This window comes from Mirounga angustirostris, unplaced genomic scaffold, assembly GCF_029215605.1.
Source record: "Mirounga angustirostris isolate CCGP_5_RB_7025 unplaced genomic scaffold, mMirAng1.0.hap1 SCAF_8, whole genome shotgun sequence".
Classification (NCBI taxonomy): domain Eukaryota; kingdom Metazoa; phylum Chordata; class Mammalia; order Carnivora; family Phocidae; genus Mirounga; species Mirounga angustirostris.
The window spans coordinates 51337587-51361068 of NW_026991716.1; the positions used below are offsets into that span (position 1 = coordinate 51337587).

A 23482-nucleotide genomic window follows, 5' to 3' on the forward strand; every position below is an offset into this window, starting at 1 on the left:
TTCATTGACAACGAAGTACCTTGTGATCCTGTCTTTTGTTAAGGCATGATAAAAGAAATCTCCCAGGGCAGTGAGACTTATCTCAGAATCAACTACACAAAACCAGCTGTCCTTCTTAGAAAAGACGGCTAGAAGGAGGGCAAGTGAGGGCAGGAGACAGTGGCCATTCATTTGAGTCACAGCAAGATACTTTACAAATTCTGATCAAATATGGACGTGTGTGTAGGATCCCAGGTTTCATCCAAGTCCATTTTCCACAGAGATTGTATGTTTCCTGTGCATAGTCTCATACCCCAATTTACTGCCTTACTAACATTTTCTCCCTCTTTTCTGGCTATTTTTCACAAGTTTCTATAACATCAGAGAACAACTGTCTCAATGGATTTTCCTCATCTAACTAAATGATTAAATGTGCCCTAGAAAAACTACTGGCCTAAAGTCATAAAGGAAGTGAGCGTCCAAGCTGGGATTTGCCCAGAGTTCCTAACTCCTACGAGGCTATACAAAAATACCAACAGCTAATATGTATTGAGCATTTAACTACATGCCAGGAAGTATGCTAAGCGCTTCATACACATTAGCTCATTAAATCCTCACCAGAATCCAATGAGTTTATAATTACCCCCTTTATAAATGTGTAAATTGAGGCTCAGAGAGAGTGTAAGTAACTTGTCCCAGGTTCAATTTCCCAGCTGGTAAGGAGTCTGCCTCCAGAGTTCTTAACCACTTTGTTACCTTGCCCCCTTGTGTAATACAGCAACTACAAAAGATGTGAAATCATTTTATTAAAGCACCATTTGGGAATATATAAAATTACCACTATTCAGATATAAATTGTGCTTCTTTTAAATCTTCTCCAAGCCAGCTATTATTGTTTTTAATGTCCCTTTGTAACTTCATTTCGTGGAGTCAGGGTAGTCTGAGAAGTAAATAGAGCCTGAAGTCATATGAATATGGGCGAAATCTACCTGACTGCTGGCCACTAATGAACAGTTAGGTCGTGAACTTTATCCAGGTCATGGTCATTTCTGTTACATCCCACCGTAAGGTTATTTACATAATAGAAGCAAAAGGGGATGATGGTTTCTGTTCTTGTTGCAAATTTTTTCCAATTTCTTCTAGCTAATCTAAAAGATAACCTTCAAGCAAATAAAACTACACAGAGAGACCTGGATATATCTTTTTCTTTATTTTTAAATAAGCTGCTACAATATTTGAGCCCATGTATTCTTTCAAGGAAAACTTTTATGACAGAGAGGAGCTCATAGAATCACCAATTGCTCTGAAATTTCAAACGACAACTCAAAACTAACTTCCTTGGCTTTAGCCATGTAAGTAATTGGCCACTGCTTACTTCCTGCTCGTCCCTTATCCAGGACTGGAATATGGGACTGTAATGAGGAAGGATCAGCCGCTCTCCTCTTGTAGGTCTTGGTAACTTTGTCCACATCAGGTTGTTTTCTGGTCATTTCCTCCATGAAGGTCTGAAATGTCAATGTCAGTTAAATATAAGTACATCAGAGAAAACTATCTTCAGAAATGAACTAAAAACAAAGGATAAAAAGACCATGCTATTATTTCTGAAATTTATCCTGGAAAAAAAGGCATAAACCAACTTGTTGTATCTTTAGGGGGAAAAATGTAAGCCACCATAACATAGCATTTACTCATATCTAAAGAATATAAAATGTTATACCTGGTAAGTAATTAGAGCACTGTAACAGTAATTTGTTTTAGTTTGAAGACCACACATGGGAACAGCTGAATAATTGATATAACCTATCTGTGTATCAACCAGGATCTTCCAGAGCTTCCAAGCTCTTCCTGAAGAATCTTAAAGTGAGCATTTATCTGCAAAGCAACTAATTACCTGGGCTGGTCCTTAGGGCTTCTCTGCGGCACATTTCACTTACATACTTGAAATACTTAGGATGGCTTTGATATACAGTGACATACAGCAACCACATTAAATATGGATATATTTTAAATTATTTCTGTTGATACATACGCTATGCCAAGGGAGATAAAAGTTATTCAGGTTAAAGTTTCCATTTAAGAGGTCTGACTATCTTGCCACTTCTTGTCTTGTCTCCTTAGGCTTATATTATTATTGCTAACTTAGATATCCCTATATCTGGAATATGCAGCAAAGACCGAGACTGTGGTGAAAAGGGATGAAAAAAAGAGGAGGGGGATAAAAGCGAAGAGTGGAGAAACACATTTCTGGAATATCTGTCACACTGGAGAACTCTGATCACAGAGAAGATGGCGTGAGGCCCTTCAGGGCCATTACGGACATCGATGGCTCAGACCTTTATTAAAAATCTAATAGCAATATTAACTGCTTAGTCAACTAAGCTGACTTAGTAATGTTTCCCTTTGTAAAAGTGTACCAAACAAAGTAACAAGCAAACAAATAAATCAGAGGTAGTGTGACACCCATCATTTCAGTTTGAAACAGGTAGGATAGAGAAGTCATTTTTTTTTTTTTTGAGCAAGACGATGCGCTCCCTTGTAGACAGGATCTATTTGAAGTACAGACGGTCACCGTGGGAGATGTGTAGCAGCAGAGAGTAGAATATGCAAGAATGGAACAGTAAAGCACGGGAGGGCGAGGTCGCCAGAAGATGGAGCAGAAGGACAGGGTGGAGCGGAAGGTAAGTGTAAGGAAGGACTTGAGTGTGTTCGAGGAAGTGAAGGTAACAAGCACAAAGCACTCTTCTGAGAAGTATGGTAGTGAAATAAAAACAGTATCTGAGAAGACAGGGGTTAGGATGGTATTTATTTTACCTGGTGTTCTGCGATGAGGGCTTTCACCTCTTCGATTTCCTGGGGGATGACTTCTTTGTCCTTGTCACTAAGTGTAGTCTCGGCCCACTGCAACCAAGCCAGCAAAGCTTCCAACAATTCCTGTTTCGCAATGAGCCCAGCCAGAGCACTTGCCAATCTCTGCTGATGCTGCTTCGCCCAGGCCAGCACCTGTTGGGGAGACAAATGTCTCTGAATTTCATCCATCTCAGGTAATAATTTAATCGATGCAAAAATACACAGCATTTAAATGTAAATTTGGATCATCCTGGGCCTGGAGTCATAACACTTCCAGTCTTTCTAGATCCCATCAGTGGTACCAAGACCCAGCTTGCGGAGGACATGAGAGCCCCCTCTGATGTTTGCCCCCTTACTTAGAGATGGGTGTCAAACACCCAGGCTTCCTTGAGATTTCTAATCTGAGTTCAGATATGCATCTTCTGAAGGCTCAAGGATGCTTATTCCATGTAGCACTGAGTGGAAATAAAAATAGCTAAAATCTTAAAATACAGAGTTCAGTTCATGCACGCAATCCACTCCCCAAGCATATACTCCCCTGAAGTACAATTCGGGTGCTGGATTACTCGACAGAGATAATGTGGAAGTGGGACAAAAAAATCATACAGGGAACCAAATATTTGCCTTTTCATGCTTCAGGGACATAGCTGCAAAACGGCTTTAACTTTTTAAATAAAAGCAGACTGCAGAGACAGGTCAGGCACACAGGAAGGTATTTTAAAGAGCATTTTTCTTTGCAGAGGCCTCCTGTTCCCACGGTCATAAATGTATCTCAACTGCTGAAGTTTCTTTACCCCCAATTCTCAAAGCTGTTGCTGCTCTAACAATGACCTGAGACCCACTGACCTCCTCAAACCTGGCCCGGATGATGGTTATCCAGTGCTTAATGGTGGTGATGGAGTCAGGGTGGCAGATGGCCAGGACGGCGTCTCCCATACTGGTAGCTTTATTCAGCGCGGCCCGTTTTTCTTCCAGTTTCTTCATGAATTCCTAGGGCAGAAACAAAGACCTCGATTAGCTGCTGGCTCTGGCTGAAAACAAAACTCCAGTGACGTGCATGTGACCGTCAGAGTTAGACAATACACGAGAACTTCAGTTGCTTCATTCACAGCTGGAAATAATTCACTAATTGGGGAATTAAGAGAGGAGAAGGGACAAAAATGGGAAATGAAGTACTTTCTAACATTTATTTCTAAGTACATGGATAACATCTCATGCTTTACAAAACATGTTATGTACAAAAAACACTCTTCTATATCTGGATATCTTGTAAGTATAGTAATGGAGAATAGGACTAGGAGAGATAGTATTACCAGAGACAAAAATAATATAGACTGAAAAAAAAATGTCCCAACAAGTAAGACTAGGAGGTTGTATATTTAAAATAGCATGAACTGTGTGCCAGGAATGAGAGGAATATGTACCAAAAAGGAAGAGAGAAGGGTGGGCAAGGAACTATAAATGTTCGGGGTGAGGGAGAGAGGGCCCAAATGTCCAGCAGGAAAGAGCTGGGGAGAGCCTGAAGGGGGTGAGCCTGGCAGCCTGACAGCCAGAAACAGCCATCCCCTGCTCTGGTGGGATGAAGAAGCCTTGACGGGCTTCAAAATGCTTTCAAATCAACCTTTTTGCAAATGTCTCATGCATATAACTGTACTTTCTCCCATCAGAACTGTATCCATAGATACAGGAGTCACAGAACTCTGAAAGTGTGGCTACAAATGAGGACCTCTGCCTTAAAAAAAAGGTCGCATGCTTCCAAATCCTCATAGTGAGTTTCAAGCATCCGCCAGCACCCCAGTCTGGACCACAGCACTAAGACGGATTCCTTAGTCCGGAACAAGGGCTGCAGAGGCTGCAGAGAGAGCTGACACTCCGTACTGCCCATGCCATGTGATCAGGGTGATCATCTGAAAATCTAAGTGTTTCCTATAATGTCTAGTGACCTTTTGTTTTCGGGCTCTGTGACGCAGCTCTGTCATATACCTCCTACTCTGACATGTTGCTACGTTTCCTCACATACTCCCTGGACATTAAGGGCCACAAGATCAAAAGACTGTGTCTTATTCAATTTTGTGTCTTTGTGACTGAATAAATGCTTTTTAACTTTCATTTACATATTTTTACTGCTGTCGTGTCAAGGTTGGATTAACAATATACTCCACTAACATGACCTACTTTTTAAATATCATAACCTACTTTTAAAAGTATTTTAATTTCCCCCAATATAGATCTGCTTAACTGGAAGGAAAAAAAAAAAAAAAAGCTTCACTAGGAAGAGAAAACCAGAAGTCAATAATAGCTGTGCTTTCCCAAGGACAGGTGATCTGACCATATACCTTTAATCACCCCTAACCTAGCAGCGCAAGAGTCCTGCCCAGAGTGCCGTGGGCTGGACGATCAACCCCTGCTTGCATTCTGTGCTCACCTGGGAAAGCTTGCCATTTTTAGAAAGTGGACTGTACTGAGAAGTCTCTGGTCCTGGGGCTAAGAAATTAAATATCCCGTTTTACTTTTATTTGGTCATGTGTGAAGAAAGCAGAGGAAATTAGAAAGAATGGATGATGTTACTGCAAATTATTAGTACTAAGCAGCCCTTTATAAAATTACATGTAATTTTACACTATTTAAAAATATTTAAAGATGAAACAAAAACAAAAAACCCCACAACACTACCTCTGCTGTGGACATCCTGCCTCCTGATGTTTCTGGGGGTTTCCTGTTCCTGCTCTGAGGGGGGTGACACCTTACTGTAAGGTGTTAGATATTCAAACAGGCTTCAAGAAGCTACTCTGAGACCCAACTGTGTCAGTGGAACTCGAGCTCTTCAAAACACTGAGCCGAGTCAAAAATTTATAATAAATTTGATGTCATTTTCCTACTCTTACATTCTAGCTTCGATTTTAAATGGTTTACGGAGCATTCCATTCCTCCAGATAATGTTAGACAAGCTCGCATCACTTTCATTAATGACAAGGCAGTATTTCATCGCTATAGGTTAGGCAACCCATCATTGAAAGAGCACAGTCATCACAAGTAAGAAGTCTCCCCAGATGACATAATCCACGCTACTCGGGCACTAATGACATCCTTCGAACCTGACACTGGAAGATGAGCCGTTCAGGGTGTTAAACAGACCTTTTAAATGAACATGTTGACACCAATATCGCATTCAGTGTTAGCACTGCAAAATTTCTAAGTTTTTAAAAGTCAAATGTTAAAAAAAAAAAAATGAAAAAAAACCCCACATGTGTTAAGAGGTATCCAGACCACTCTCTTGAGGGTTTTGCTAGTTCTAGGCACTGTTACAAAATAGAAGTTGACCTGAAAACTCAGTGGCCAGATTTTTATTTGGTTAACTATTCAATAGTGTATCTACTTACAGAATTCATTTTAAGTTTATAATTTATACTACGGGCTACTCCTCAAAAGAATTTAAGGTGGATCTCGATTAAAGCCAGAACTGGCAGAGACTGAAAAATAAAATTTTAAGACCAGTTACTAAATTACTTGTCTTCTTCATAAAGAAAGCATGGAAAGATAGCTACACTTATTTGGGTGCATGGGGACACACCTATGTAAGCAAGGAGGACACGGGTAAATTCTCAAATGTGCCAGATCTTTAATTACTTCTCAGGAAGGGAAATATGCATGCAGTTCATATCTACAATCATGAGTCTATTGGATTTTCTCATTTCATTTTACTTAGCATTTATATAACTCACTTTATGCTGATCAATGAGCGTCCGAAGAGCATCCTCGTCGTCTGGGAGAGCGCCATGGAAACGAAGGGTTTGCTCCGCCTCAGCCAGCCACTCCAGCAGGGCATGCACCACTGAGTGAAATTCCTCTGCCTAACAGTTCACACACACACACACACACACACACACACACACACACACCCCGAAGAAGATCCCCAAAGATGCTTGTTAGTATAGAGTCCTTCTCTCAATGAAAAAAAAAAAAGTCTTACATTTACATTGATTAACGATATGCATTTTTACCACTAAAAAGATAAAGATACATGTTGCTACACTTTACAAATGTAAGACCTCTAATATATCAAAAAGGCCTATATGAAGACTGATTCACCATTTTAACAATCTGATGTTAGATGCAGGGCAGCCCATTACACATTCGGGCTGAAAAATTACGAGAGCAGCACTTTTATGTGAAGATGAGAAAACTTCCCTCTGTGACTAATTTAAACTCTTGGGGGGAAGCAAGGCAAGGATGCTCTAAGAATCTACTTCTCCATCACTGTCCCAGTTAAGAAAGGAGGAGTGAAGCAGTTCTCCACAAGAGCAGTTCTTGTTGAGGCTTTGATAGCTTTCTCACTACCCCCAGCTGCAATTTACAAGACTTCTACCTGACGCAGGGCTGCTTCCAGGCGTGTCTGCTTTGATATGGAGAGTGCACACACGGTCTCCCAGCGTGTGCTCAATTCCTGCATCTGGACCTTGACCCAGGAGGAGTCGTCTCGGCTACCCTCTATGAGCTCTCGTGCCGAGCGCTTCAGGGCCTGCACGCTGCTGGTCCTCTTCCCCAGTTCTTTTTGGAAAACCTAGAAAGAGCATATTTTTATAAAAAATTTATTTTTAACGACAAAACGAAACCAGTAAAACACAGTTTGGAATATATGTGTACATGCCTCATGTGCCAGTCTCTAAGATCTACAGTTTAATGAGTCATACTTTTCACAGAATCTTCAGGAGCTAAGTCATGACACATTGCTCCTATCAGAGCGCTGTGAAGAACATGGTAAAGTTGTTCAATCTCCTAGCACTCTCCTGAGTGAACAAACCTTAATTTTCAAATGATGCCTTGGATTTAAATAATGGTGGCCACTCAGTTTCAATGGCACAAAAGAAAACATCACATTCTCTTTTTTCTATAATTCTTTAGTATGGCATCCCAATTCCTCTCAAATCCTCTAAGTGCCCAGATGTGCAGGCTACCTCATTCCTCTTAATTAACAGACATATCTAACAGACTAACAAAGAACTAAGCAATCCTGGGGTACTGCACGAGGGGTATTGGAGGGAATGGCAGGGGTGCTCACAGGGAAGTGGTGTGCAGTCTTTTTCTCTGCAACACGGCTTCAGCTTTCGGTATCCTGAGAACTAACCTCCAGTGTCAAATTTTAGGTGCTTACATCCTTACCTGTCATTTTGGAAGAAAAGCTTTTTTCCCCCTCTTGCCTAATTTTGATAAACTTTGATGTGTCAGGAGTTAGACTGGCTTCTTTTGGCCATAGACCTAATCCAAAAAATGAGCCCAGGGTCCTTCATTTCTGATCCAAGAGTCTGTGTATGCAACTATATCTTTCAAATTAACCAAGCTTATTTTACTATATGTGCTGCCGAAGCGAGCACAAATTAACCAAGCTCATGGATAGAATAATATTAACTTATTTTTCTAAAAGATGATCACAAATGAATTATTACTAAGCACATCTTATCATTTTGGCTCTATCCATGAGTTTCTATTCTGATAATCAGATCATTCATGAAAGTGAGGCCATCAAAAACAATCCAAACATAGTGGAATGAATTATTTGCTTGATTTCACTCTAATGGTGTTAAATGAGATGTGTCTGCAGACAGACAGACAGACAGACACACACACACACATACACACACAGGCACAGAAAATACAGTGTTTATATAATCTGTTTGTGATAGGACTAGCCCGATAGTTCTGAGCAGACTTGCCAATGTACTTTGTGAACTTAAACTTCTTCCCAAGCCTTCCAGTTGTATTACTAATGCTGAATGATTAACTTATTCTTGATGACCTTTAATATATAAAAACCTGGCAAGTGCTGAAGGGAGTAAATATTTAGACAGTGAGTTTATACAAATGGCATTTATGTAAAAAGTAACATTACACTATTCATTACTCATTGAATGAATGCCAAGGAATAAGAAAGTTTGTATTAATCATGCACAAAACATTTGTTTCAATATAGGCAAAGCAACAAAACTCAAAATTCTTAATTTTTGTAGGCCCAATCACAATTCTTCATTTATTCTTTGATTTTTTGATAATATTCAAATGCAACAAACTCTCTTTTATAGATATAATCAGATAACAGAACCAGAAAAGGGGAAATAAATATGCAAAAGGACCAACTATTTAAAAAGGAACAGGTTAAGATCAAAATAGCATAGCTAGGGAAGTATAAAGAAAACATTTTAAAATGAAATAAATTTTCTGAGTTCAAAAATAACAGAGGAGAGGGGCGCCTGGGTGGCTCAGTTGGTCAAGTGACTGCCTTCGGCTCAGGTCATGATCCTGGAGTCCCGGGATCGAGTCCCGCATCGGGCTCCCTGCTCGGCAGGGAGTCTGCTTCTCCCTCTGACCCTCCCCCCTCTCGTGTGCTCTCTCTCTCTCACTCTCTCAAATAAATGAATAAATAAAATCTTAAAAAAAAAAAATAACAGAGGAGAAATAAAATATGAGTTCAAGTACAGTGCTGTAAGATATTTGTATATAAAGTCTACTCTGGTACAACCATTCCACATTACTACTGTGCCTCAGATTGTTTTCGAGGTTCTTTAAGTTGTAATATAACATTTTACCATAATTTTGGACCTTGCACTCAGTATCAGTTGGAGGTCTTGAATATTCCCTTTGATTGGAACAAAAATTTTAAATCCATCTCAGGAGATTGCAAGGAAACCACCTGACTTAAAGTAATAATCGAATCCCTCAGAGCCTACGCTGATAGCTCATAAATTGCTAGAGTTCAAGGGGCAAGGTTAAAACAGTTTTTCATAACAGAAAAGCAGCCTATCTTGACCCCCATAGATCATGTCACAAATTCATATGCTTATGCAATGACCAAGTTCCAGGTTACTGAGGGAGTGATTTTAAATTACATTACATAATTATTTACATACATAACAAAAGACTGTAAAACATTCTTGGAACATGTTTTAAAGCACCAGAGAATGAAACCACTTTCTAAGTTCTAAAAGGTTTTAAATCTGGAAATTGGAAGAAAAAAAAAGTATCTCAATTGATACTAATTTCCCTGTATCACTTTTGAAGTTGGCTTCCTGATTCTGCTCAAATGTACACATGTATCAATATTAAAGACTGTTATGCAGTATGATATATAATCTCTAGATGTTAAAAGGCTAAGGTAAGGGGTTACACTTTCCTCTAATCTCAGGATAATCAATGAGATCAATCAAATGTCCCAGATAATAATACCTTGTGATTATCGATCAGATTCATCACCAAATCAATGTCTCCGTGGACAGGTTGGTCTTCTGCCAGCTGGGGTTCAACTCTATACAGCCAATCAATGAGGGCCTGCAAGGCGTCTGTGAATTGTCCAGAAAATAACAGGGCTTCCTCCAATTTGTTTTGTCTGGGGGGAAAAAGGTGGAAAAATCAATCTGAGCAACAAAAAAGCCACCCTATATATCCGAACATCTAAAATCCATTTATGAAGGTTGAGCAGTCCTCAAAGAAAAAAGCAATATATTGGTATTCAATGCTGTTTCTTTGCTTTCCTTAGAAAATAACGAAACTTTTCTCAAATTTTCTTTGTTATTCCTTAAATAGATCGCATCTGTTTTCGGAAAATTCCCTCATCATCACCTCTAGAAATCACTGACCCTTCACAGTTTCTTCATTAAAAAAAATATGCTTTAAAAATTTTTTTTGTTTTAAATTATCATACAGTAAACTTGACTTTTTTGAGTGTACAGTTCTATGAATTGTAACACATGTAGAGATTCATGTAACCATCATCATACTCAAGAAACAGAACAGTTCCGTCATCCCCCTAACCTCCAACATGCTGTCTGTGGTCACAGCCTGCCCCATCTCCAACCCCTGGCGTTTGTGTGTCTGTTTGCCATGAAATCATTTATAGGACATTGTAAAAAGCACATAATCTTTTGAAATTGAAGGTTTTAAGGATTTTAAAAAATTAACACCAAAATTTCTATATTCTTTCTATTTATACTATAGACTATATTCTAACTTTCTATTCTAATATAATTTTATTACTAGAATATAATATTCTATTTAACCTTGATACTGACAGAAGTAAGTAGATCAAGGATATATGAATTATTTGAACACATTTCTAAGATATTTGAACTCTTCTACTAGTACTATACTTCCTAAGTACTTAAAGATTTTGAAATTAGTTCTGGGTCTTCACGTTTCAAGTAAAATGAGAAAGAAGACTGGAAAGAGGTGGATGGAGTTGGAAGGGAACACCACGGTCAGATTGGGAGGAACTTGCCCACCACATTAAGGAGCCTGTGTTTTGGTTCACACTCAGTATTAAGTTCCTAAAAGGTATGAGGCAGGGCAATGACAAGATCCCATTCATATTTTAAAAAGACCACCCTCGTAGTTATGGGGAAATTGGATTAAGGAGGACAAGAGCAGACATGGGGAGACCAGTGACAAGTCAGGTATGAGAGGACAGGCTTGGAGAATAATATCACTTTTGAGTGAATCGAGTAATTAAAGATAAATAATAATGAACAACGAAGTGTCCTCGGTGCAGGCAGTATGTAATTACGATATTACAGATGACCAGAAGTTCCCAGGCAAAGGAGGTATTTAAGGTTCCTAGAATGTTCCTACAAAGCACCACAATTGTATACTCAAAAGAAGCCTACAAGTTAACCAAACTGCCTTAAAGAACATTTTACCTTTCCACAGATTTTCCACAGATAGTATCCCATTTGTCTCTGAGTTCACTCAGCATGTCATCCAGTTTAAGGTTGTCATCAGCCAAGGAGGTTTTCTCCTTCAGAGAACGTCCAGTTCTGTTGGTGGTGTCATAGACAGAATGCTTGGCTCCAAGTGATTTCTGAAACTCCTATATATTTAACAAGAAAACAGTATGCATTTCTACTTAGGACTAATAAATACGTAAGAGACATTACAAGAGTCGCCCCTAATAAATGGAGTCTAAGTAGAGGAAGACATCAGGAAATAATCAAGTCCAGGAATTTTATAATTCCAACCAGGGTGGAAAAGAATCTTTATAAACTGAAGAATTTATTTTTCTCAGAAACCAGGTGTCTTTGAGAGTACCTATTACTATGAAGACAATAATTTCAAAGCAAAACAAATCTGGAATCTTTTGTAGCTATAAACCACACACAGTATACTGGTTATAATAAAATGAAATTGCTAATCGACTATTGAAAAACCCAAGAGTTTGGAAAGGGAAAAGTAGTTAACACTCAACGAGTAACTAAAGGTCCTATGTGGACACAGTGACTCATAATCTGTAAATTTACTACAGTTTTGGTTTTTGGTCAGACAGATCTGTTGTCACACATCTTGGATGTTCACAGTGATGTTACATATAATTTTATGTGTGAGCCAGGATGAGGGACAAAGAAGAACCACATCTTGAAATTCCTACATTCTGACCTACTGCTCATTCTAGTCACACCCCTTGGCAAGCCTATCCCCCTCCTCCTCACCTCTATGATGCCTTATAAAAGTCTCTCGGGATCTACAGATTACTTTTCCAGTATCAAATAGCTATGTTGCTAATGTGACATCTATACTTTGCTATTTTTACATTGTTAATCTGCACGTTTGTGCATGTAAATGTGTATATGTGTGGGAGGGCTGGATTATATTCTGTCTACATAACTCGGTTACAAGCTTTTCTAGAGCAGGGACATTGTCTTTGCAGGCCTCTCATTATCATCTTCTATCTTGTGTGTGCTTTTAAGTATGTAATAGCAAGGATGAGACAGCTGCTACTGAATATACACTCTCAGGGATGGGAAGGAAGGAAGGTCAACTTAATCAGCATCTTACAAGCTTATAATAATATATCACGGAAACACCACCACAGTGATTCCAAATCCTGGTAGCACACGAGAATCACCCTAGATAATAAAATGCTATGCAAATGTATAATTTTCCAAAATAACCTTGGTTATAATTACCTAATGAGCTTTTATTGCCTTTAAAAGCTAGACACTTTAAGTGTCTTAATATGCCTAAGATATTTATTTTGTTTTATAATAGGAAGCCACTTCATCTGGGAATTTTTAAGCAATAAACACCATTACAATACCACACTATTTCTGTAGTTTTTTTCTCTCATTTTTTTCTTATTATTCAATAACAGAATGTTAGTTTTAGAATCCTGGTATTGACAGATTTTTTTCAAAAGAACAGATACATAAAAAATGTTATAGCTGAATACAGGACAGATTAAAACTTTTTAAAAACAGAAAAATACCCAAAAGATGAACAGAAATGACTTTTAAAGTTGGCTTAATGTACCTTGTACCCTTATCTCAGACAAATGCTGACTTTGGCAACAAGTCACACTAGGAAAAATAGAGAATCCACCAGGGTTCTTCTTCACATATTCTTATTTCTAGGGTTCTCCAACTTACTCACACAGTATACTTTCATGACTCCATGACATGACAACTATGTTCAAGTTCAAATAGGCATTCTACTTTGAGAAAGAGCCTCTCTTTTTTCCATCAGAGGGGACGGAAGGAAGGTGCTGCTCACTGTCATTGTGCTGTCAGTATTGAGTGTGGCAGATCAAGGGCAGAGGGTGCCAGCAGAACAAGCCACTCATAAGTCCTCATCTAGTCAAAGAACAGGTGCTCAATGTTTCCTTCTGCCATCCTAGGATCATGACCTCCCGAGCTTAGTTAGAACCACCCAGGGAAGCAATCAACCTATATGAAGATGATGGCTAGAACTTCCCATGATGATAAATCCTACATCACCCCAATTTTTTCCAGCTTTTTAAAAATTATCATGTTTCAAGCAATAATATATGTGTAGATGCTTAAAACTATAAAAGTGTTTTTTCAGGACCCACTCTCTTTCACCCATATCCTCACCCTGAGGGCTGATGATCACTTTATAACCAGAATGACGGACCCAAATTCAAAGAGTTGAGGAGGACTGGGGGGAATGTTCTTTGAATGCCATGTGGTATGAATATAAAAGGGAGAAAATATAAAATAATATGTTTCTACACCTTCTAGTCTACACAAGAAAGCCACTAACTATGTGTCTTTGAGGATAAGGATGGAATTTCATATACAACACATATACAATAAAATACCAGTTTGTGTAGAGGCAACCAATTTTTCCCCACTAAACTGCTTTGAAAGAACATATATGACAAAATTTACATTACTTTTTGCTGTAAAATTATCTTCTACATGGCATTTGATCTATAAAAGAAATTACAAGACAGACATGTGAAAAACTGAAATGCCAACATTTGAGCTCCTATAAATCTTCTATGTTATAGATTATAGAACATTTCAGTTTTCATTTTGTGTATTTTCTTTTAACAATTCACCCTAGAATAGTGGAATAGTCAGCAGAGAGAAAAGATACTATTGCCACTTGACCAATGTGAAGGGTAATCAGTTTTAAATTTAATGGAGGTCCATACTGGACAGCCTTTTTTTTCCTAGTGATGAATAAATACACAACCAAGTAAGAATTTAAAAGTGATCTTGAGATACAGAACGACATATATGCTTTTCTTAACTGTAGACCCACCTTATGCTGTGCAAGTTGTGTTTTTATCTTGTCTGGATCATTGGCGATTTCCAGTTCAGAATCCAAAGATTTTTCTGATTCCTCTAGCCATTCCATAAGTTTACTCCAAGCTTCATGGAACTGTAAAAGAAATGTACATCTCTGTCCAGAAAATTTTCCAGTGTGCTCGCTATATTAGAAATCTAGCATGTTTTTAAAATAGAAATTAATGTTAATGAAAATGTTAAAAATTATTAATTCAAATTTCCCCTAAAAAAGAAGAAAGTAGTAGCTTCATCGGATTACAAATGTCTTATTAACTCTTGGCTTCTGTGGTCGTGTCCCCCTGTGGTCACTTTGTTATAACTCATTCAAACACATAAACTTTAACAAAAACAGAAATGAGCCTAGAAACAGGGAACCAGGGAGAACTTCCCTCCTTTTCCTTTTGCTTAGTAATTAACATAACCTGTCAAGAAAATTTTATTTGTCCTCTGCCCTCGTTGACAGATCCGGGTTTACTTCTGAGGTGTTTCACTCCCATGTTAAGGAAAAGGAACAAAAAGGGAGGGATGAAGGATAAAGTTTATAAATCGGTCTTAGAAAGTAACAAGAACGGGCGCCTGGGTGGCTCCGTCGTTAAGCATCTGCCTTCAGCTCAGGTTGTGATCCCAGGGTCCTGGGATCGAGTCCCACATCGGGCTCCCTGCTCCGCGGGAAGCCTGCTTCTCCCTCTCCCACTCCCCCTGCTTGTGTTCCTGCTCTCGCTGTCTCTCTCTCTGTCAAATAAATAAATAAAATCTTTAAAAAAAAAAAGGTAACAAGAACAACAACAAAGGCCTTAGCATTCTTACTTAATACGAAGGGAGTTCAGTATCTTTACTGCTGTTATCAAAATCCTCAAATTCATGTCTGTGCCTCATGTACTGGCTTTACATGCAAGAGCACCCACGGTATGTGAATTCTAACAAGACAGAATTCTCTTCGGCACCTGTGACCTTGCAGTATTCTGGTGCTATGTATACTTGATTTCAGCCACGGTCTCTTTTCTGTTTATCACAGAGAACTAATGAATACTATTTTTGGATACCAAATTGTGAGGCTGGTTATAAGTAACTTCTTATAATAAACTTGAGTGGATGGATACATAACAAAAAACTGAAGTAATCAAAATAAAATCTGTTTTATATCAAAGCACATTAATAATGAAGTAACAAAAAGACACTTAGCAATAAACAATAAGAGCATGGGATCACAAGGCTGGCAGGGCCCGATGAGATCACCTCACCGCAAACCTGTTCCCTGACACATCCTTCCCACAACTCCAATCAATTTAAATATGAAAATGCAGAGGCCAGAAGAGGCATACAAACTGCCAAAGTCAGAGAGCTACGATCCACATCCAAACCCAAACTAAGATGTTAGGATAATAAGAAAGAAAGAAAAGTCACAGTGTTCGGTAGTCTTGCTACAAATAATGTCGGCTATCACGGATGGAATTTTAATGATACAAATGCACAGATTCTAAGGCTGGTCCTGCTTTAAAAACTATTTTTAAGCCACATAAATAGAAGAAATGCTATGCTTTTGCACCAAAAGAAGCAGGAAAACCTTACAGATTAAATAGAATGAGAAAATTCTATTTTCTCCTTATAAAAGGAGAAAGACTTCTATAAATTAGATGTTCGTAACTCAAGTAATGCCCACACTACAGAGGGCACTGCTACCTTGGTGGGGGGAAGGATGTCAGGCTTATCATTAATACTGTCTTAAAAAACACAGATTCTATTCCACAGGCTCACTGCTAACACTGAACACATCATACATCCCACTCAAAAATAAATAATACAGCATGTAATCCTACAAGAAATCAATTTGTCATTTCTAAAGCTTTTAGCAAATTTATTCGGAGAGCTTTAAACACTGAAACATGTGACTCCCATGACATCTTTTGTATCACCCAACTGAACCTGGCTCCCCAAAAGAACAGAGTCCAATGCCAATTACAGGAAAATGCGACTAAATGGGGCAAAAAGAGTCATTAGAAAATTCAGCCTCAACATTACACTGAGTTTCTAGCAAAATTAAAAGATACATGCCAACCAGGGCAGGCGTGTCTCCTCTTCCCTGGAGCACAGAGACATGGAATTTTACCTCTTCTCTGTGTTTAGTCTAGGAATGGAATATTAATAACAGGTGAAGAGAGGAAGGGGCATTCCTTGTGAGATTCTCGAGATTCTCTAGATTAAAAGAAAAAGGAAAAAAACAGCCCTAAAATGTTCAAACACTTAAATTAAAAGCAGCATGGAACTGCATCAAAATACGAGAGAAGAAATAAGAGCCTGTCAACAAGGGTACAGATTCAGAGAAGTGAGGAGCACACGGCAGCTCAGACACAGAATCAGCCCTTTCAGGAAGCTGCCTGGAGGGTCAAGTGTCCACCTCTCGGCCCTGAGAGTCTGTGGACAAAGTCTGGCTGAGGAGCTAAACACAAGGTAGCGATATAATACACTTACTCCGGGTATGAGAGTAGAGATTGCAAGGACAAAGGGAAAAACAAACAAACCTAATAACAAAAAATCCGAGCCTCTTTTTGGACCTTGTTGATAACGGTTAGTCTATGAAGCCAAGCTATAATCAGTCTTTTCAAGATTAGTCCCCAGGACCGGAAGGTGCTACCAGGGCAAAGAGTGATGTCGCCACTAAAAGTCAGGCCACAGCCAGGAAATAAACCCCTTGGCCTTGTGCCACGATTGTTACAACGAATACAGCCTGCCTAAAAGTACTTTAACAGCATGATGTATATTTCAACACGTAGAACTGATTGATCTCCAAGTTCAGAGGGTTTTATGAAGGTTTACCTGCTTGGCTCTCTTCCTTGCTTCATCCAAAGATCTTCCTCTTTCTACTAACCGTTGAACCACTTTTTCCCACCGACTCTGGACACTTATCAATAGATTCTTAATTAGGACAACATCTTGTTTCTGACTGAAATATTTCAGGTGGGTTCCGGTTTTGTCCAGCTCTATTATCTGCTCACGGTGAGAATTTACTTCATTGGCAAAGACCTTTCCCAAAGGGAAAAAAAAAAAGGTAGAATTAGAAACAAATGAAAAACTGTTCTATCTTAAAAATGCTTTTGGTGTCATAAGCTGAACCATTTTAAAGGACAAAATAAAGTTTTCAGACTACCAAATTCATGCTTCTGACATTAAAACAGTCTGTTGTCTAAAAAGGTCTGAAATGAGAATGCTATCCATCTGAGTTACAACATACCTTGTGTTCATCGATTTGAAACAAGACTGTGTCTAAGATAAGACTTGGCCGAGAAGCTACATTTAGGGTCTGTTCAGCCTGGGTTAGCCAGTTGATGAAGTCTTGGAGAGAATTGTGGAACTCCATTGCCAAGTTGAGGGCCTCTTCCAGTTTAGTCTGCGAAGACAGATTATTTAGTATTTGATGATATTTAATTCCCCTCCTCTCCCCCCGCCCCAGTTTAACCACTCTCTGGCAGATTTCTTTCCCATCCACACTTTATTTATACCTAATCTGTATTTCTGTATTACCTAAACAGTTTATGAATGTAGTGGGCTTTCACTAAAATACTGGCAAACCAAATTCCTTTAAGTATAGTGAGAAGATCTCACTGCAGCTAAAAAATCTAATATAAACTAAAATTGTGATTCAGCGGCAATTAACTACAGAACACAATTACTAAACAGAATCTGTAGAAAGAAAACTTGACATTCACATGATTAATGCTGGGGGGTCAAAATACTATGAAACATATATACATTGTGCTCTGTCACTGAGGGCACACAACCTAGTAGTATTCCTAGCCTATCATTTTTCTTGTAGCATTAAACAGTGATAATTTTAATCCCTTTTCATGGACTTCTGTTATGGAAGTGCTGATTATATATATATATACAATCATCTCACTCTCTTGACCTCCCTCTTTCCCTCCCCACTACATACATAAATAAGTGTGATTAGAATTATTTAACAATCCAGAATTAGAGTGGTTCACAAATTTAAAAATATACCTAGTAACACCTGACCTGTGATCTGTTTGAACAGACTGCTTTAACTCTGTTCTCCTGTGTTAAAAGAGAATACTGTTTTCAACTGACCCCACGAAACCTCCATATATATACGAAGAAAATTTAAACACTCATCGTTAAAAGTTCCACTGATAATTCTACTCAGAGATAAAGTAAATTCCATGAAATAAAACAACTAAAACATTCATTCTATGACATTAATTAAAGCACATACTTTCCTTTCATTGAGTTTGGTTTCCACCGATTCCCATTTTTCTTTCAAGTTACTTAAGTCTTGGTCAATTGTCTCTGCAGATTTGGGGCATCTTGCAAGCATCTGCTGGCCTTTCTGCATCAGACTTTTATATGTTTCTTCTTTAACATCAAAGGCAGCACAGATTTCCTAAATTGATATATCCCAAGTTATATCATTTTTAAGAGAATACAATCTAAGAGTTCCTTTTCCAGGTCATCAATCTCAAGCCCCTTATCATATATTCACTTCTATCCAACACAGAGAATAACCCTGACACATTCAAATTTTTCACTATATTAAAACAACACCTAAACCTATGGACATACCCTGTCTGCTAGAAATCTCAGAAATGGTGCTATCATTACCAGTCCATTCCAGCATGCTAAAGTTTGTGAAGTAATGTTTTAAATGTTTTCAAGAAGGGTTTCACTGCACTGTAACCAATCAGGTCTGTGACCGTGAGCAAGTAATTTAACCTCTCTGGGCCTCAGTCTCCTCCTCTGTAAAATGGATTTTCTAAGTCTCTCCTCAGACTATGATATAATGGCTGTAATAATTTTTGGTATAATTTAAATCTGTGTTCAGAAGACAAACAATGAATAGAAAATAAAGACCCAATACAGTAAGAGATTTGAAGCTGATTATTTAGACTTCGGAATCACAAAAGACAAACTTGGGGTACTATGAATGTTGCTCTCATTTATAGAATTTTTAAAGCTTTCAACTGGAATGTAGTGTGTTCCTTCTACAGAGAATATTAAAAAACTATGAAGGCAAATTCAGAATTTAATATCAATAAAACAAGAGTTACATTCATATAAAAATTAAGACCAGCTCTATTTCATTGGTTCAATTATAATATGGGTCAAATTATAGCTCCTATTGAAAAGTACATTCTATGTCTAACATTTTCAACCTTTTCAACTAACATATCTCAATAATTTTTAAATCTGAGATATAATTCATAAAATTCACCATTTTAAAGTATACAATTCAGTGTTTCTAGTGTATTCACAAAAATGTGCAACCATTACTACCAATTCCAGAACATTTTTATACTCTCAAAAATTTGTGATTTCTTAAGCCCTAAAAAAAAAAAAAAACTTTCTAAACATACTTATGGTATCACCTATGATATCACTTTAATCCTAAAGCAAAACTTTTAAATACAGCTAAATCTCAGGAAACTGTAATATTCCAGGTTTTCTAGTTTCCTTCATTTCTAACACAACCGAATCAAAAGAGCATTACTAAAATGATATTAACAAGTAGCAATAACTGTTTAGAATTCCTTAAATCATGAAATTTACAACTATATTGGGTTAAGCAAACTCATTTTTAGTACCTCACCCAAACCAGATAAGTGGATATATAGAGCAATATTTTTCTTTTTATTTATTTATTTATTTATTTATTTTTAAGATTTTATTTATTTGCGAGAGAGAGAATGAGAGACAGAGAGCATGAGAGGGAGGAGGGTCAGAGGGAGAAGCAGACTCCCTGCTGAGCAGGGAGCCCGATGCGGGACTCGATCCCGGGACTCCAGGATCATGACCTGAGCTGAAGGCAGTCGCTTAACCAACTGAGCCACCCAGGTGCCCTAGAGCAATATTTTTCTAAAAGTAAAGTATTTCTAAGATAAGCTCTTTGCTTTCCACCTTTTTACTACATTTTTATAAATCAACATTTAAAAACTATTTGTTATTAGAGAATAATCCCAAGCATGTTTGTTTAAGAAGTCGTTAAACTTCTACTTAACGGACACCATCCGTGATAACTATGCAGGTAGTTCCAGGAAAGTAAGAAGTATCTGAAAGTCAGTTAGGTTTTATGCAAAAGGAAGACAAGCACTGCCAAGTTATTATTTAGTCAATTATTTTTTCAGTGAAACAAATGGGTCCCCTGTGGCACCAAAAAAATTACAGTAACAACAACAACAACAAAACCACGTACACAGTGATTTTCTAAAACAATGAATATACATTAAAGTTTTCTAGGAAATTCTATACTGGATTGATTAGAGTTTATTGTAACTGCTCAGAGCAACTGTAAACTGAATAAGATGCTACCTCTGTTGTATTTCTTCACAACACCTACAAGGTGGTTACTTCCTCTCCAAAGCACCAAATTCAAAATTATTTACAACTAAGTGCTCTTTCAACAAGCTCCTACAACAACACTGGACATCTAACAAAGAGGACAGGCTTTAATGTGTAATGGATCATTTCTTTCTTCACCAGTCCTTCAGTACTTGTACTTTCATTTCCCAAGATACTAATTATCAGCATTTGAATATTAAAAAATTTTTTCTGATGCAAAGTCACAAGTATAAAAAAGGACTAGTTTTCAAAATCTGAAACAGACTGCTTTCTCTTAGAACTTCTGAAGCTGAGTTATAATGTAAAGGAATAGGAAATGTCAATAAATTGAAGCCTAAATTTAATTTGTCAGTCCACATTTCTGTGAAAGAAAGCCAGAGTCTCAAGTTCCATTATTTTTTCCTCCTTATCTTTAAGAGTTGACAGTGCCACAGAATCTGGGTGGGAACAGCCCAGAGGCACAAGGCCCCCAACTGGACAACTAACAGAAGCCTCCTCTCGTCCATAGCGGGTATGGGTGTGAAGCTGAAGATACGGCCCCATCACCAGTAAAACAAACAAACAAACAAGTAACTCTTGAACAGAGCAAGAACATATTTTCCAGCCTTCCAGGAAACTAGGTGGGAGTATCATCCTTACACCAATAACTTTAAAGTCAATTCTGATTACTTTAGGGACTTTTCTTTTCACTCAAGCAACAACAGTTTATAATTTACACTATGTTGTGTTACTATCCATACAAGCTCATCATTTTATGGGGAAAAGTTTGCTTCTAAAAAATGTCTAAGCTTCTAAAACCTTTTTTCATATACTGACGCACTAATCTTTGAAATAAAGAATAGGTTCTGACTTGAACATTTTAATCAATAAATGGTTTTTCTAAGCACTTACACATTAAGATTTCTGCTATAAAACTGTATATCCTTTAAACCTTCCCCCACAATTTATTTATCACCAGGGCCCACGCAAAATGGTCAGTGTCTTAATCGGAGGCTAGAGCTGTAGGAAATAATATACTTACCATGTGGGCATTAAGCTGCTCCCTGGCTGTCTCTGGTAAACCTCCCAGAGGTTTGGATGCTAACAGATGACGCTCTGTGTCACTTAGCCACTGCTGCAAATCCTCAATCTCACCATGGAACCCTTTGGCCTGGAGTGATAGAGAGTTTTAAGTTCGGGCCATAAACACATTGTCACTTTCCAGCAGAAAACAAGGTTTAAACAATCCCAGCCTGCTAAGCCTCTCCGTGCATGCTTAAGAGCAGGCAGGTGCAGATGGATTTGCTGCCTTTCCTCATCCTGAGAGCTCTGGCAGGTAAGACTATTACACTAAGAACCAGAGGGCTGCCTTCTCATCTGTTCTGTTCTTTATCCCACTTATTTTTACTCCTCTCCTGAGGAATAAAAATCAAACAACAGTCTGCAAACCAATCAAAGAATTCCAGGCTATTTTTGTTTTTAAAGACTTATTTATTTATTTTAGAGAGAGACAGAGAGAGAGAGAGAGAGAAAGAGAGAGCATGGGGGCCAAGGGAGGGGCAAAGGGAGAGAGAGAGAATCTCAAGCAGATTTCCCCCGAATGCAGAGCCTGATACAGGGCTCCATCCCACGACCCTGAGATCATGACCTGAGCCAAAATCAAGAGTCGGATGCTTAACCGACTGAGCCACCCAGGCGCCCCAGAATTCCATGCTATTTCGGTCCTGCAGGCCAACGGAAGTTTGCGAATTTATCCTCTTACTCACCTGGCGCAAGGCACCATCCAGCTGCTGCTTCCTTTGTTCTGTTTTTTCCAAAACATTTTGCCAGCGTTGATTTAAAACCTCTAGCTTGTTCTGAAGGTTGCTTGCTTCTTCTCCTGCACTTGATTCAATTAGATCATTTCCGGCTTTATTAACGGCTTCCACTGTGGACTGATGAGCTAATACATCATTTTGAAGCACCTGAAAAGATTAAGATAACACTATATTTACTAGCTCCTAACATGTTAGCATCACTTTTAAGCAACTTTTATTTTCTGAGTATAAAACATTCTGAAGCAAAAACATCATAGGCATAGAATTTTAACACAAGAAAGTGTTAAAATGGTGAACTTCTTTTCCCTTAACTTTGCAGCTTTCCTGGATATACCTTTAGTCTACCAACAGTCCCTGAAATGATTATGTAAGAACATTTTGTTAGTTCTTTTGCATTGAATAACCTTGCAATTGAGGACATTAAATATCTGGAGATTATAATTAAAATGTTCTATACGTTTTCATTTGATTCAAACTCATTTTAATTTAACTTAATTTTCATGCCTTAAGTAAACAATTTTCAAAAAGGAGCGATCTTTAAAAAAGCATGTACTTTGATAGGTTAACAGTACTAATCACTTTCAGAGGTAAGAGTTAATAAATATTCTTGTGGCCAAAATATAAAGGTAAATCTATAAAATTCATTCTTCTAAATGGCCCAAGTCCTGCTACATAAGGCAGAGCCTAGGGGCCAGAGAAGAAAGGAGAGGGATGGAAAGATTCCCTCCCTTCCAGCAACTGGGCTGGTGAGTTTAAGCCCTTTCACTTCTGACCTTTAAGAAATGGAAGGAGAAGGGAGAAGTAGACCTTTCTAACTGCTGACAGATAAATAAACAGAACTAAAAGATCCCTACTCATGCCCTACCAAAATAAGTGCATCAGGGCGTGTCATGTCCCCGCCGCTACTGTATTCTATAAAATTCCTGTCACCAATAT

General features: G+C 38.2%; 1 protein-coding gene across 17 annotated transcripts in view; it reads right to left on the bottom strand.

The window, feature by feature from the left end:
• The window catches only part of DST (dystonin), a 364879-nt gene that overhangs the window by 15567 nt on the left and 325830 nt on the right, over window positions 1–23482 (bottom strand). For all 17 annotated transcript variants that reach the window (XM_064597729.1, XM_064597726.1, XM_064597725.1 and 14 more), the window contains 13 exons: window positions 22496–22693; window positions 21772–21900; window positions 18631–18798; window positions 17629–17784; window positions 17214–17420; window positions 14374–14493; window positions 11511–11680; window positions 10045–10204; window positions 7193–7387; window positions 6549–6677; window positions 3673–3816; window positions 2791–2979; window positions 1355–1484 (listed from right to left, as the gene is read on the bottom strand). In XM_064597729.1, the coding sequence (XP_064453799.1) occupies window positions 1355–1484; window positions 2791–2979; window positions 3673–3816; window positions 6549–6677; window positions 7193–7387; window positions 10045–10204; window positions 11511–11680; window positions 14374–14493; window positions 17214–17420; window positions 17629–17784; window positions 18631–18798; window positions 21772–21900; window positions 22496–22693 (2095 nt within the window). The remainder of the gene's footprint in view (window positions 1–1354; window positions 1485–2790; window positions 2980–3672; window positions 3817–6548; window positions 6678–7192; window positions 7388–10044; window positions 10205–11510; window positions 11681–14373; window positions 14494–17213; window positions 17421–17628; window positions 17785–18630; window positions 18799–21771; window positions 21901–22495; window positions 22694–23482) is intronic.